The 13,982-nt window shown below is 32.3% G+C and overlaps 1 protein-coding gene across 3 annotated transcripts in view; it reads right to left on the reverse strand.

Annotated features, from left to right (window-relative positions):
* Positions 1-11,042: 11,042 nt before the first annotated feature.
* The window catches only part of LOC127712583 (IgGFc-binding protein-like), a 32,533-nt gene continuing 29,593 nt past the window's right edge, over positions 11,043-13,982 (reverse strand). For 2 of the 3 annotated variants that reach the window (XM_052219094.1, XM_052219093.1), the window contains 4 exons: positions 13,891-13,917; positions 12,955-13,179; positions 12,119-12,397; positions 11,043-11,151 (listed from right to left, as the gene is read on the reverse strand). In XM_052219094.1, the coding sequence (XP_052075054.1) occupies positions 12,147-12,397; positions 12,955-13,179; positions 13,891-13,917 (503 nt within the window). In that variant the 3' untranslated portion in view covers positions 11,043-11,151; positions 12,119-12,146. The remainder of the gene's footprint in view (positions 11,152-12,118; positions 12,398-12,954; positions 13,180-13,890; positions 13,918-13,982) is intronic. The other variant, XM_052219095.1, reaches the window with a different exon arrangement.

Consider the following 13,982-nt stretch of genomic DNA (forward strand, 5'->3'; position numbering starts at 1 on the left):
AATATATATTACAAAAAGGGCCATGAAAATGTAACATGTATCCCCAAAATTTGGTCCAAAGAAGAATCTCAATTTCGGTATTTTAATTACAATACTGACACCAAAATTGTCACGAAGGATAGACGGACGAACAAATGTGTGTATGTCTATATATCCCTTTATTTGAGGCGGGTTAAAAAAGGCAACTGTTACTTGTTTATATTGTCTGTTGGGCATGACGTACTACTGAAAAAATATTTAACATGGAATTCATATTTTACTTACAACCATTTACATCACAAATTTATAACATACAGACTTTACAAAAGCATTTAACCAATTGACGTTATGCAATTTTTACAGGATTTTATTTCTTTCAATATCTGTTACAACATGTACTGCTGCATATAAATTTAACTCTGATGAAGCAGCTACATATCTATAAATTATGTTATTGTATAGCAATCTTCTTTGTTCAAAATTCACTAGTATTTAGGCAATAACCCTATATTTTAATTTTTGCATTTATTTAATTTTTTGTAGATGCTAGCAGTTAAACTGCAAACTCCATTAAATAAGGTTTTTTTTTATATTTTCAAAATTTAAAGTTCAAGGAAAAACCAAATCTGTTTAAATTAATACTGGTGAAAGTTACGATTCTTTCAAAATTTTAATTTGAAAGTATAAATATTATAAAAATAAGAAGATCTGGTATGATTGACAATGATACAACTCTCTACAAGAGACATAATGACACAAAAATTAACAACTATAGATCAACTATAGATCACCGTATAGCTTTCAACAATGAATAAAACCCATACCGCATAGTCAGCTATAAAAGGCCCCGAAATGACATATGTAAAACAATTCAAACAAGAAAACTAACGTGCTTATTTCATGTATTTATGTACAAAATAATGATTGGAAAACTAATATGATACACAGCAACAAACGACAACCACTGATTTACAGGATCCTGATTTGGGACAGGCACATACAGAATGTGGCGGGGTTAAACTAGTTTGATTCTACAACACATCAGAATGTTACTAAAACGTATAAATCTTGACATTTGGATTTCCTCCTTTTTTATTATATTTCATTGTACATAACAACTGTATTTCAATGCATAGTCTTGTTTATTTCTTTTATAGATAAATATTTGTATCTTTTTTTCTTTTTTTTTGTAAACAAACGTCTTATATAACACTTGTAGTGTTTTTAATGAAACAAATGAATCTTAGTCATTGTCAGATATAATATATTTATGATTTAACCCTTTCTACACTTTTAAATAACAAAATTATTTTGTCAAGGCTAACCAAAATTGATTGTTTATATCAAGGTGACAATACAAAATCAATAGTCAATGTAAGACAATAGAAAAAGATGGCACATTAAAGACAAACTGCAGTTAACTAAGTACTGCACACAAAAATAAAAATTGAGCAAAATGATTCAATAAAACCTGGGGAGAACTAAGATGCTCCTCAAGGCGAAAATGGGACATAGTTATAATGTAGATGAATGGGACATATATGTGATTATCTATCACATGATGACGAAGATATTCTTTTATATAAAATAAGGATAAATAATATAATTTCCAATGTGACAACTATCCAACAAATACCAATAAGCAAATTTGAAAAAAAAAAAATGATCAAGTCATGGTGGCGTCCGTAATAAAAACGACAATACATCAACCCCTATGAGAGAAATCCTAAAAGGAAAAGCTTTGGAATATGGTGTGAACTCGTTGATTAAAAAATATTTCATATGAGAGTGGTGATTAAAGCCTGAATGAGTCTATACAACTAAATACTCGCAAGACCCGAAATCGTACACCTGGCAAATATATATGCAACATAAAAACATTTCGCAACAGTGGCTTTCATACACTATGTAAGGTCATTAATTCACCCTGATTATTTTCCAATTACAGTAATAAACACAATTATTCCATTTGATTTTACATATAGTAATCATCAAAATGTTGAGTATCTCAGTGTTTTAACACTCCCGTCTGTTCAACATTCAATTTTAGCTGTACCAACCGTCAGCTCAGGGTATGCTGTTTAACTGCCATCAGTCGGTTTAAGTCAATACCAAATTGTCAATACCAAATTTTGATGCCTCAATTTGTAATTCAGCAGATGATCTTTTGTACACGCTTAATGCTTCACTGCAATGACCTTACCTAGTTACTATTTTGTTCATGTTAGCATTTTTGGGATTCTGTCTTGAGTCGATAAGAACGAAATACCTCTCTCGTTTTGCAGAGAAAATTAAACTCGAAATAAAGGTCAGAGGGAACATAAAGTTTTTGAACTTATCAGAACTGGACATATAACATGTATAAATATCATTCATAGACCACACGAACTGGATTTAAATTCAAATTTCAAAAAGTCGCTCAAACTGACAGACAAATGGACGAACGAACAATGGTAAAACAATTCTTTCCGGGATTTATCAGAAAATATAGCTAACGCACATTTTAACTTTTCAAAGCAATAGTGTAAAGTTCTGTTAATTTATCGTTACAATAAATGGAAATTACGTGAGATAAAACTAACAATGCAAAACCTATCATAATACTTTGAAACAAATCAAATTGAATATCATTCATTTGTAAGGATAACAAAACAAAACTGGGAAATCTTGTGGATTTATACCGTAAAAGAAATCGTACTGTGACAATTTGTTTGTGTAACATGTACATTATATAATTTCATGAAATCTTCGTGTCATTTCTTTCTTTTATTTACACAATTGTCAAGAAAAAAGAGATATATTAAATATTCTGAATTAAGCGAGAGGCCAAAGAAACCAATGGTATATTCCGACTCATAAGTCGTAATAAAACTGACAACGCCATGGCAAAAAACAAAAAACACCAAAAGACAAACAACAGTATACAAAACACAACATAGACAACTAAAGACTGAGCAACACGAAGCCCAACATAACCTGGGGGTGATATCAGGTGCTCAAGAAGGGTAAGCAGATCCTGCTCTACTTGTGACACCCGTCGTTTTACTCCTATAACATATGTTGATAGGTAGTAGCAAGTGATTAGTCATCACGCAATAGCAGATTGGTAATTAATATCTTATCTAACCCTAAGACATCACCCAATTCATAAACCATCGGTCATGTAAATTTTCTAACCCTGAAACAAAACGAACCCGTTTTAAACAAAACTAGCAGTGATCTCAGGTGCTCTGGAAGGGTAAACAGATCCTGCTCCACATGTGGCACCCATCGTGTTGCTCATATATGTACAAACCCGGTGATAGATCTAAATCGCTACGGCACCTTCCGGGGAAAAGAGAACAGGATTGTGGTTACGACAATTGGAACATATTTGTCATCACATGTGAAACGAATATTCCATAACGGTCATCACTGAGAACTCTCGGTTTAATAGCTTCCTTGTGAGCTAACCCTCTATCAAGGAAATCGTGATATGAAATACAAGACCTGGAATATCGTATCAACTTGGAGATATATACCATATATACTCCGTATGCAGGCGCTGCTGGAATGTTGCTACATAGATAAGGAAAGTTCACAATTGGGAATCTGAAATCATCTCTTTTGTCGTAAAGATTTGTTCTCAACCAACCCTCATTGTCAATTTCTAGATGTAGGTTAAGATATGAGGCTGATTAACTGTATCTATTGTATCCTTTATTTCAAGTTCGATGGGATAGATTCGTTCTACATATTCACCAAACTTTAAACTATTTAGTGAGAGGACATCATCTATATAGCGGAAAGTGAAGTTAAAAGACAATGATAGCTTCTTTTCATTTTTTCATAAGAAGTTCCCGTATGAAGTAGGCCTCATATGAATAAAGTCGACAAGAAGAGTAGCACATTTGGTTTTCATGGGAATGTTGACAAAAAAAGCCCTCCAAATGTAACACATTTGTTGTCAATCAAGAAATCAAGCATCTTGATAATGTCATTTTTTGTTTAAACCACAATGATTGTTTACAAAGAACGATTTATCCCTCCCTAAGACAAGCTTTTTGTATCTACGTTTGCCATCCTTTTTTATGAAACAAAACAGGACCAACTGTTTCATTTTTTTTTAGTTGGGAATAGGGAATACTTGTGTAAAGGGTAGAAAAGTCAAATATTTTAATACTTCTGCCAGATGAAAGAGTCTCAGATTGTATGTACTCTAACAGATCTTTGGAATTTTTCAGTATAAACATCTGATTCACTCCGCTTTTAGAATAATTAGTTTTACAATAGCTTTGAATCCCGGCTTAGATTGCTGATAAAATTGATGTAAATAATTTAGAAAGAGGTTTCGTGCAGCACTTGGAAGACCCAACAATATAACGTTATTTGTAAGGACACTTATGTAATCTAGGTATCCAATACAGTAAAGGAAGATCCAGTTCTTCAGCTTTGGTTTATATTCCAAAGGCTCACAGAAGAGACATATGTTTATCCAGGATTTCCTCCTTGGTTAGTGTTGTGGGAGAATATGTTGAGTTTCCAAGTGAATTCTCGATACCTAATTCACAGATCAATCAGTTTATGGAATGCGATTTACACACAAAAACGATGTTGTTTGTGGCTTTATCTGTGGGGACAACAACATATTTGTCATGGAGGTAGGACAGGTGCTTTTCAACATTTTGGGTGTTTAAAGAATGATGAAGCATGTGTATTCATAGACCCTTTCAGTTTTTCAATTCTGATTTGTATCAACAACCTCACAGCCTTAATCCATTCGGAAAGATTATCTACGGCTTCGTTCTCACGTTTAACCCTTTGCCTGGCATAATCCTAGACTGAATCCATTAGTATTTTGAATACGTGTTTCCAATTGATGGATTTAGGCTAACGATATTTCGAGCCTTTGGATAACACATTTCGTAGAGAAGTGTTACTGATAATGTTAAGGTCACCAGTAAAAACGTTTTCTGCTGATCATCTTTTCAAATTTGAACTGGTTTGAACAGTCAGTGACTAGCAATATCCGAGATGTTAGCTGTAAGTTTGAATTGGTTTAACAGGGTGTGTGTAACAGTGGTTTCAAAACATAAGGTGTACAGAGAATGTAAAAGTTTTGAAAGTGGTAGTGAATAAAGCTTCGATGCGATATTAGGTGAGAAACACCATGTCGTTCGAAAAACCAGATGTAATCTATAATTATCAATAGTTATTTTTCATAACATAAAAAAATGATGAAAAATGCCTACATATCACTTTAATGTTATGCTTTGCATAGGCAGTAGCCCATTTGTCCGGATTAGAAACAGTCTCTATTGGTAAAGGGAAACAAGTAGTGTTAAAGGTGTGTAATAGTAGAATCAAATCGGTAATTCGCAAATATTCTAGCATACACATTGTTAGAATAGACTATGGTAAGGTATATATTACATTTATTCAGCATGTTTGTTGAAAAAAAGAACTTTAATAAATAGTACTAGTTGTAAAATGATGATGATATTTACTCAATCTTAATTCACCAATTTAGTGTACTTCTGACATGAGAATTACAAATGGAATGCAAATTACTGAAATTGAAAAGCGTAAATTTTCAATTTGAGATTTAGTGTAACAAGAAACTATTAGGTAGCCTATAATCGGATCACATAGATTAAAAACAAACTGCACTTCATCTCTAAGCATAGAAAAAGTTATCAGTAAACATTTTCTACATGCGAGGATATTGATTATTGTTATTTTTAATTTTATATTCCAGAAATTCTGTTTCCTAGCTGGGTTTCATTTTTAGAAGATTTCTGATAACATATAGGTACTGATATAAGGGTTTCAAAAAATACCCAACATAAAAAACAAAAGACTGAGCGACACTTAACCCACCAAAAACTGGGGTGATCTTAGGTGCTCCGGAAGGGTAAGCAGATACTGCTCCACATGTGCCACCCGTCGTGTTGCTAATGTTAGTATTTTAGTACAAACCCGTTGATAAGTCTAATTCGGTAGGTCACATTCGGGAAAAAAGGGGGGGGGGACGTGATTGTTTCACAAGGTAACAGTCCGCAGGAGGAGAGTGGTCTCATTAGCAATCAAAACATACTTTCCTATTTTTAAAATTAAAATATACCTTTTATTCATGCAAGTAGGAAAGATCCTTTCTCTATTTTTTTTCACTATTTTCACATTTCCCAACCGATTGTGAAATATCTGTTCTCGGCAAATGATTGGTCGAAATTTAATTATGACGTCAGGTTTCCTTAGTTTCTTCTGATTTTCCTATTGTGACGTCATGAAAAAAGGCGACCATGCCTGAATACCTCACATATAAACAAAACACAAATTTCTGCAAATCTTTAAAAAGGAAGGATAAAAATCATAAGAGAAACAGATTCCACCACTATAACTCGTTTATTACGATATATTTCTCAACTCTCAACAGTTAAATTTTAATTATTTAAAAGGCTCGGTAAAATTTAATTGTCTTGAGTGGAAATATATCGTAACACACTTGTTGCAGTTATGGAATCTATATTTCTTTTATGGTTGTGGCCTGTTATCTATTTCTTGCATGAAGAGATATCATCTCGTATCACACTGCAAGGATTGTGATATGAAAAAGTGATACGAAAACAGCGTTATATTGATTGGCTTATCCACCATCATGAGACGATATTAAACCATTTCCATTGGCTATTCGTTAGGTCATTTATAAATTTCAAAGGTTAAGACGATGTACATTTCGTCCATGACAACGGACATATGGGATTTCTTCAATAATATACAAAACACTCACACTTTTCACCTGGAAATCTTCTTTTTGTTAAATTTCATTACATTCTGAAGCTTACAAAATGTTTTAAAATGTCTGATGTTAAAGTTAGACGCCGGAAAAGGACATATGACGTCATGCTGGTATGTGCAAAAGACAAGATCAACTATTTGCGGAATTTTTAAAACAACACAATAAGAGTGTTGACCATAAGAGAAATAGGTTTAACAACTCGTGATAATTGGATATCGCTTGATATCAACTCTCTTTATTGAATTTGTATAGTAATAATAAACTCGCAAAAGGCTCGTTTATTATTATATTGAAATCAAATAACTCGAGTTGATATCAAGCGATATCCAATTTTCACTCGTTGTGAAACCTATAATTATATATCATATTATTCGGGAGAAAAATATCTACAAGCTATGTCTCTTTGAATAATAAACCTAGAATCAAACTTTACTTAAACCAGGTGTATCATACGTTGTACATGCTTTCTACATTATGAACATCAGAAGATGTGGTATGATTGTATACATACAACTATCCACAAAAGACCAAGGATCACCTACATACAGCCTTCTGCAATGAGCAAAACCCACACCACGCCAATTTTTATCCTTTGTAAAATATCGGTTATTGACACATGACGTTCCAGAATTCACCTAATACTGGAAATGGAACACCTATTTTCTGGTTTTAAAAAGCCTGCTAGGTAGCAAAGAACCCCACAACATAAAAATATGATTCTGGTGATTAAATTGATGTCTATTGTCTAGTTAAAACCAGTAATGCATATCAGATGAGACCATGTTAATGTGATATATGAATATGACCCTGCTTTGTACTAGGTTGACACGCTGAACCCGAATTTGTTAAACATGTTAGTTCGCAAGGTAACATTCAAATTGAAATCATGTTACTTTACCAGGACACATTAATCCGACTCAGAACCATCCAGTCTTTCTCCTTACTCATAAATGCTTCGTGCTGTCGGAGAAACAGTAAATAATAGATTTTTTTTCAAAATGTTCAAATCTTAAGCTGAACTCGACTGGACGGACCAAAAAAAAAAAAAAAAAAAAAAACTTCAGTCTTCTTCTTTGCAAGATGATTTTCTGTACTGTACATGTATATTTCAAGCACCAAATTGTAATATATTACGTTCTAACTTATCAACGAATCAATATATGTGAACAAAGCATATAATCTTGTAATGTATTTATTAACGAGATCTATAATGATAAAAACCTAAATGTTTAGGAATATTTGTTTATCATCATCATGTATGCATACATGATTAAACGACAATTTCTCCCATTTTCTTTTAATTCATGAATCTTTTAAGAAATCCTAACTTATAACAGTATATAAACTAAACACCAAGATAAGATGAACATGATGAAGATAAGGCTTAATGAGATCAAACCAAAATTCGTTAAAAAAAATAAGTGAAAACTTCTAGAAAAAAACATAGAAAGCAAGATACAATAAGTCTGGCAAAGTGTAAACTTTTTATAGACGAAAACATATAGATCACATATCTATCGAGCCCATATTGATTGTAAATTTGTAAATATCTTTATTATGTGTAGCGTAAACAGCAGTCCTCAAGTATGCTAGTTAGTAGGCACTCTGTTGGTAACTGTACTGTTGAGGCTTGTTTCCCTGTATTTTACTCTTAGGACATTTACATTGTTTGTAGGCTAATAATTGTATGTTTATGCACACCGTTTTGAAAGACAAAGACTGCTTCTGCATATGTTGAACACGTAGTAAGAGAGTTATTGTTTTATTACACTATTGATTTTTGTTTGTGTCTGAAATTTCTAGACAATGATTTATTCCTTTACATCACATGGAGACAGATAGTATTATTTTTATATCTACAAAAATAGAATGAGTAATCTTTTTTTTTGCAGAATTTAATTTTTTACTTTAGTTTCATGTTATAATTCAAAGAATATATATTCAATGTAATAGACTCATCTGAAGCCATAGCACCTCCCTTAAATTATAAATTGATGTTATTTGATGATTTTGATGATTTTTTTTTATGATAAAACGTTTAAACCCGCTGCATTTGTTTGCACCTGTCCTAAATCAGGAACCTGATGTTCAGAGGTTGTCTTTTGTTGAAGTGGTTCATAATTTTTCTCGTTTCTCGTTTTTTATATAGATTAGACCGTTGGTTTTCCTGTTTAAATGGTTTTACATTAGTCATTTTTGTGGCCCTTTATAGCTTGCTGTTCGGTGTGAGCCAAGGCTTCATGTTGAAGGCCGTACTTTGACCTAAAATGGTTTACTTTTACATATTGTGACTTGGATGGAGAGAGTCTCATTGGCACTCATACCTCATATTCTTATATCTATTGTATGGGATTTCAATATGGTTGAAGGCCGTACGGGGAAGAATAGCTGCTTACATCTACGTCATTTGGTCTCTGGAGGATAGTCATCTAAAAAAAAACCATGCCCCCTTTTTTATTTTCTTCATAATACTCGGGGAAAAACACTTTGTCTTAAACCGAGGCTATTATTTTACATGATCAAAGGTAAACACAACATAATCGTGAGTACACCATATACGAATAAGAAGATATGGTATGATTGCAAATGAGACAACTCTCCACCAGAGACCAAGTGACTTAGAAGCTAACAACTATAGGTCACCGTACAGCTTTCAACAATGAGGAAAACCCATAAAGCACAGTCAGCTATAAACGGCCCTGAAATGGCAAAATTTAAACATTTCAATCAAAAAAACTAACGCCCTGATTTATGTGAAAAACAATAAAGGAAAAACAAATATGATATACAGCAACAATCTACAACCACTGAATAACAGACTCCTGACTTGGCACAGGCACATACAGAATGTGGCGGGGTTAAACTATGTATTTAACAGAAGCTAAAATAAGCATATGCAATGTTTAACAAAACTTTACTGTATTAATTATAACATCAAAAAGTCCATTCATTACTTATGTAAAACTCAGAGGAGTAAAACATATTTGTAAAACTTAAATAAATAAAGAGTTGCGCCATGAGTGCATGATACGCCCGTCGCTTTTTCAAAGAATAAAGTTCCATAACTCCTCAATGTCATATCAGAAATTTATAAAAAAAACTATAGGGAGGTTATTTAAATAGATATAAATCAGTCATCAAAGTTTCATGCAAACTGCTCAAAGCACTTTTGAGTTATTGTCCGAAAAATGGAAAATCTCCCTTTTTTATGAATAAAATTGCATATCTCGGAAACGTTAAATCTAAATTTGTAAAAATCAAAAGGGAGCTTACGTCCATAGATATAAACAATTCACCAAAGTTTCATGAAAACTGCTTAAAGCGTATGATTTATTGTCCAAAAACTAGAAAATCACCCTTTTTTTGATGAATAAAACCGAACAACTCGGAAGAGTAAAATCCAAAATTTATAAAAAATTTAAAGGGAGCTCACTATATAGATATAAACAATTCACCCAAGTTTCATGCAAATTGGTTGAAGCGTTTTTTAGTTATTGTCCGACATGTTGACGACGGACGGAAGGACGGACGGAAGGACGGAAGGACGGACGTACGGACGGAAGGACGGACGTACGGACGGACAGACGGACAACGGTATACCATAATACGTCTCGTAAACGGGCGTATAAAAAACGAATAAACACGGAATAGCTAGGAACTATTGTGTGCCTTTCGAATGTTACATCGTAAAGTTTGACAACTTTGACTTGTTCTTGTATATGTCATAAACACACGATACATACATGCACCTCGGTACTTTGTGTCTTTTTTGTTTATGTAACAAATAATTCCTTCAAAATTTCGTGCAAATCTGATGAGTCAAGCAATTTCAAAACTGACTTTCAAACTTTGTTCTTATAATGTCCAAACACCACTGTCCAAGGTAAGGGTTGGGCTGAGCGCTTCCATACATGTTTAATCCTACACATTCTTTAGTTAAAACAGTCATTGCCTTGTGTTGCTGTTTCTCATATTTGTTATTCGTGTATTGTTTTGTGTTGTCATGTTGGAGCTTTTTATAGCTAACTATACGGTATTGATTTTATTCATTGTTGAAGACTTTACAGTGTCCTCTAGTTTTATGTTTTCATGTAATTTGGCCTATGGTGGATAGTTTTCTCATCGGCAATCATACCACACCTCTTTATTTCTAAATACTAAACATTCAATCTATTGTTGTATCCATGTCTAAAAGCTAGATGCATGATCTATCAATACAATTCATATGCTTAAATCTTTCGAACTATTTTGTTATAATTCTAGATGAATGAATATTGAAAAATAATATCTGCAATTTTATTTTATTAGATGATGATATAGTTAAAGCTTAGCACACAATTATTGAGAATGCACTATGTCTCTAATTCTTTTCAGTCCTCATAATGATATGGAATCTGCAAAGAAGAAAAACGTGTCTAATTATAAAAAGAAAATATATAAAGCGGTTAAATTTTTCTGTATTTGATTGATATTGTAATGTTTTATAATGCAATTAGTTTCATGTAACTATGTATTGCTAAGTCAAAAGTAAAATAACAAAAATACCGAACTCCAAGGGGAATTTACAAAAATGGCAAAATCAAAAGCTCATTCACATCTAACGAATGGAAAACATATTCATGACTTGGTACAGGCAAACCCTTAGGTAGAAAATGGTTTTATAGCTATCTAAACCTGTCAATTGACAGTCGCATTGAATTCCATTATATTGGCAACAATATTAATGTGTGAGCAAAACAAACAGACATAATAGGTCAAAAAGTCAAAAATATGGATACAGAATATATAATCTTAATCACTATACAAACAAACTATGTTGTATGGTTCTTAATCAATTGAATGACGTTTGTTTTACATCCACTTGTAAATGATACATGTACATGCAAAACGATAACATGCGAAATGCGATCAAAAAAAGTTTTTGCTTAGTCCAACCTGCTAAATCGTATTTTAGTTTGCAATCTCAAAATGTTACGTAACAATCCACAGGAAGGCATTAACTATTCATAATGTTCTTTTTATATCCAGTATACACACGTGTGAACATTGAGCGTATTGAATGGAGCAGCACGGATGACAAATAAATTATCGAAAAACGAATACTGTTAGCATATCGATTACGGAATCCTGTATTTCTTAAATTAACCGCTCTATATTTCGTACCTACAATACATTAATATACTTTGAATTGTTTGAAAATGTCACATATCAATATATTTTATTCATATGGCAAATAGTAATTTGAAAAAAATACTGTTGTTTTTATTTATATAGATTTGTTTTTATTTGTCCCCGTTGTGTCCTGATGGTACATATATTACCCCCTTTTAATAGATAGTCTTATCAGAAAGTGATACATACAATGTTATGCAATTAGTTTATCCATCAGTTAAAAGCATTTGCAGACGTCATCCTCTATTTTCAGTGTTCCATCATTAAAGGTAAAAATAGCACATTCAGCCAGATTTCCTCCATTTGTAAGTACCATTTCCTGTGTTGATGTTTTGATGATTGCTTGTGAATCTGACAGCTGCGCGGTGTAGACACAGCTTGATCCTACTTTTGATTTATAGAAACATGAACCAGAGACTCTAACAGTAGCTTTGCATTGTACTATCTCTTCTCTCATAGAACAGGCAGCTGTTGAATAAAACAAAAAATATTAAAATATGAAAAATTCAAACATCAAATCATATTTCTTAGACATTTTGGGGTCCTATATATCTAAAAAAAATTTCAAAAGCTTGCGTTGACATGAACAATGTTTCGTTTTGTATAATTTTGCCCGAAGTATTCCTGTCTATGAATATATTTGGAACAAAAAGTTGCAGATACCTTAAAGTTCAATGCGGAAAAAACAACGGTAATGTTTGTGTATTAGATAAATCAAATATTTTGTATTGAACTTTTCATTTTAGACACTAGTGTATATCAAAAATTATCTGAATAATTTACCCTTATTATTGTAATATAAAATTACAGAATAAAAAGTAAATGCTGTGCACTGCTATTCCTTAACAATAAGTGAACAAAGCAACAATAGTGTTTGCTACTAAATAAAGATATAGCAGTTTAATTTTGTCAATTTATTTAAAAAAAAGAACAAAGAACAATATAATGATTCCTATATTACGACTTCTATACATATTGTAATGCGATGATTTAAAATTAACACAAGTTAAAGCAAGTAAACTTACCACACATAGGTATCTTACAATATTCCCAACGTGTGCTTGGATCATTTGTATAACACCATGGTTGTCCGCTGTTGTCAGGATTTCTACAGTAATTATGTTCCGTTTTAAGCTTGCTAAACACGTGTTTGTGTGGATATTGCCGTTCCCAATACTGACAGGTACGCCCAGTTTGTGTCAAACTAATTAGACCTTTGTATTCCGTACCCTTTGTAGATTTTCGACATTCTGAAATATTTATGAATAAATTGAGATGTGGTTTATACGTCGTTGAGCCTGCAATGCAACGACATAGCAAATAACGTTAAGAGAACAACACACTTTTAGGTTGTCTTCAATAATTGATCGATTTCATTTATATTTTTTTTAACTGAAAAAAGAATTTTCCCAAGCATCACAATCCGGATAATCACTTTGTCATTCTTCGGACAACATATGTGTACCGATTTTTATAACAAGCTAATCTAAAAAGATGTGGTATGATTACCAATAAGACAACTTTCCACCAGAGACCAAAATGACGTAGACGTTAGCAACTTTCGGTCTTCGACAATAATCAATACATATACCACATAGCAAGCTATTAAAGGCCCCGAAATGACAAAAGTAAATCGAATTCAAACGAGAAATCTTATACTCGTAAAAAACGATGCATGAAGTTCTATTACTGGACGTTAAAAATAATATTTTGAATAAAGTATGAATTAGTTTTAACATTACTTGTTCAAAAGCTGCATTCATTTTCTTGAAGTTGTTTTAAAGTGTATACGAATGAAAGTAACTCTTGCATATTTCAAAGTTTAATTAAATAGTTTTATAATTAAAAAACAAAGTTATGTCGAAATACGCAACTCTTGAGTAAAAAAGATACCATTATATAAAACTACTATATTAATTTATAAGGAATTTATTTGGACTAAATTTGAAGAAAATACTCACCATCAACATCCTCTTGATCTTCAGGTGCTTTGTATAAAAAATATAAATACACTTTATTCTAATTTCAATTTCGAAGAATAATCCCAAAAGAA

Source organism: Mytilus californianus, unplaced genomic scaffold (genome assembly GCF_021869535.1).
Source record: "Mytilus californianus isolate M0D057914Y unplaced genomic scaffold, xbMytCali1.0.p SCAF_8, whole genome shotgun sequence".
NCBI classification, from domain to species: Eukaryota; Metazoa; Mollusca; class Bivalvia; order Mytilida; family Mytilidae; genus Mytilus; species Mytilus californianus.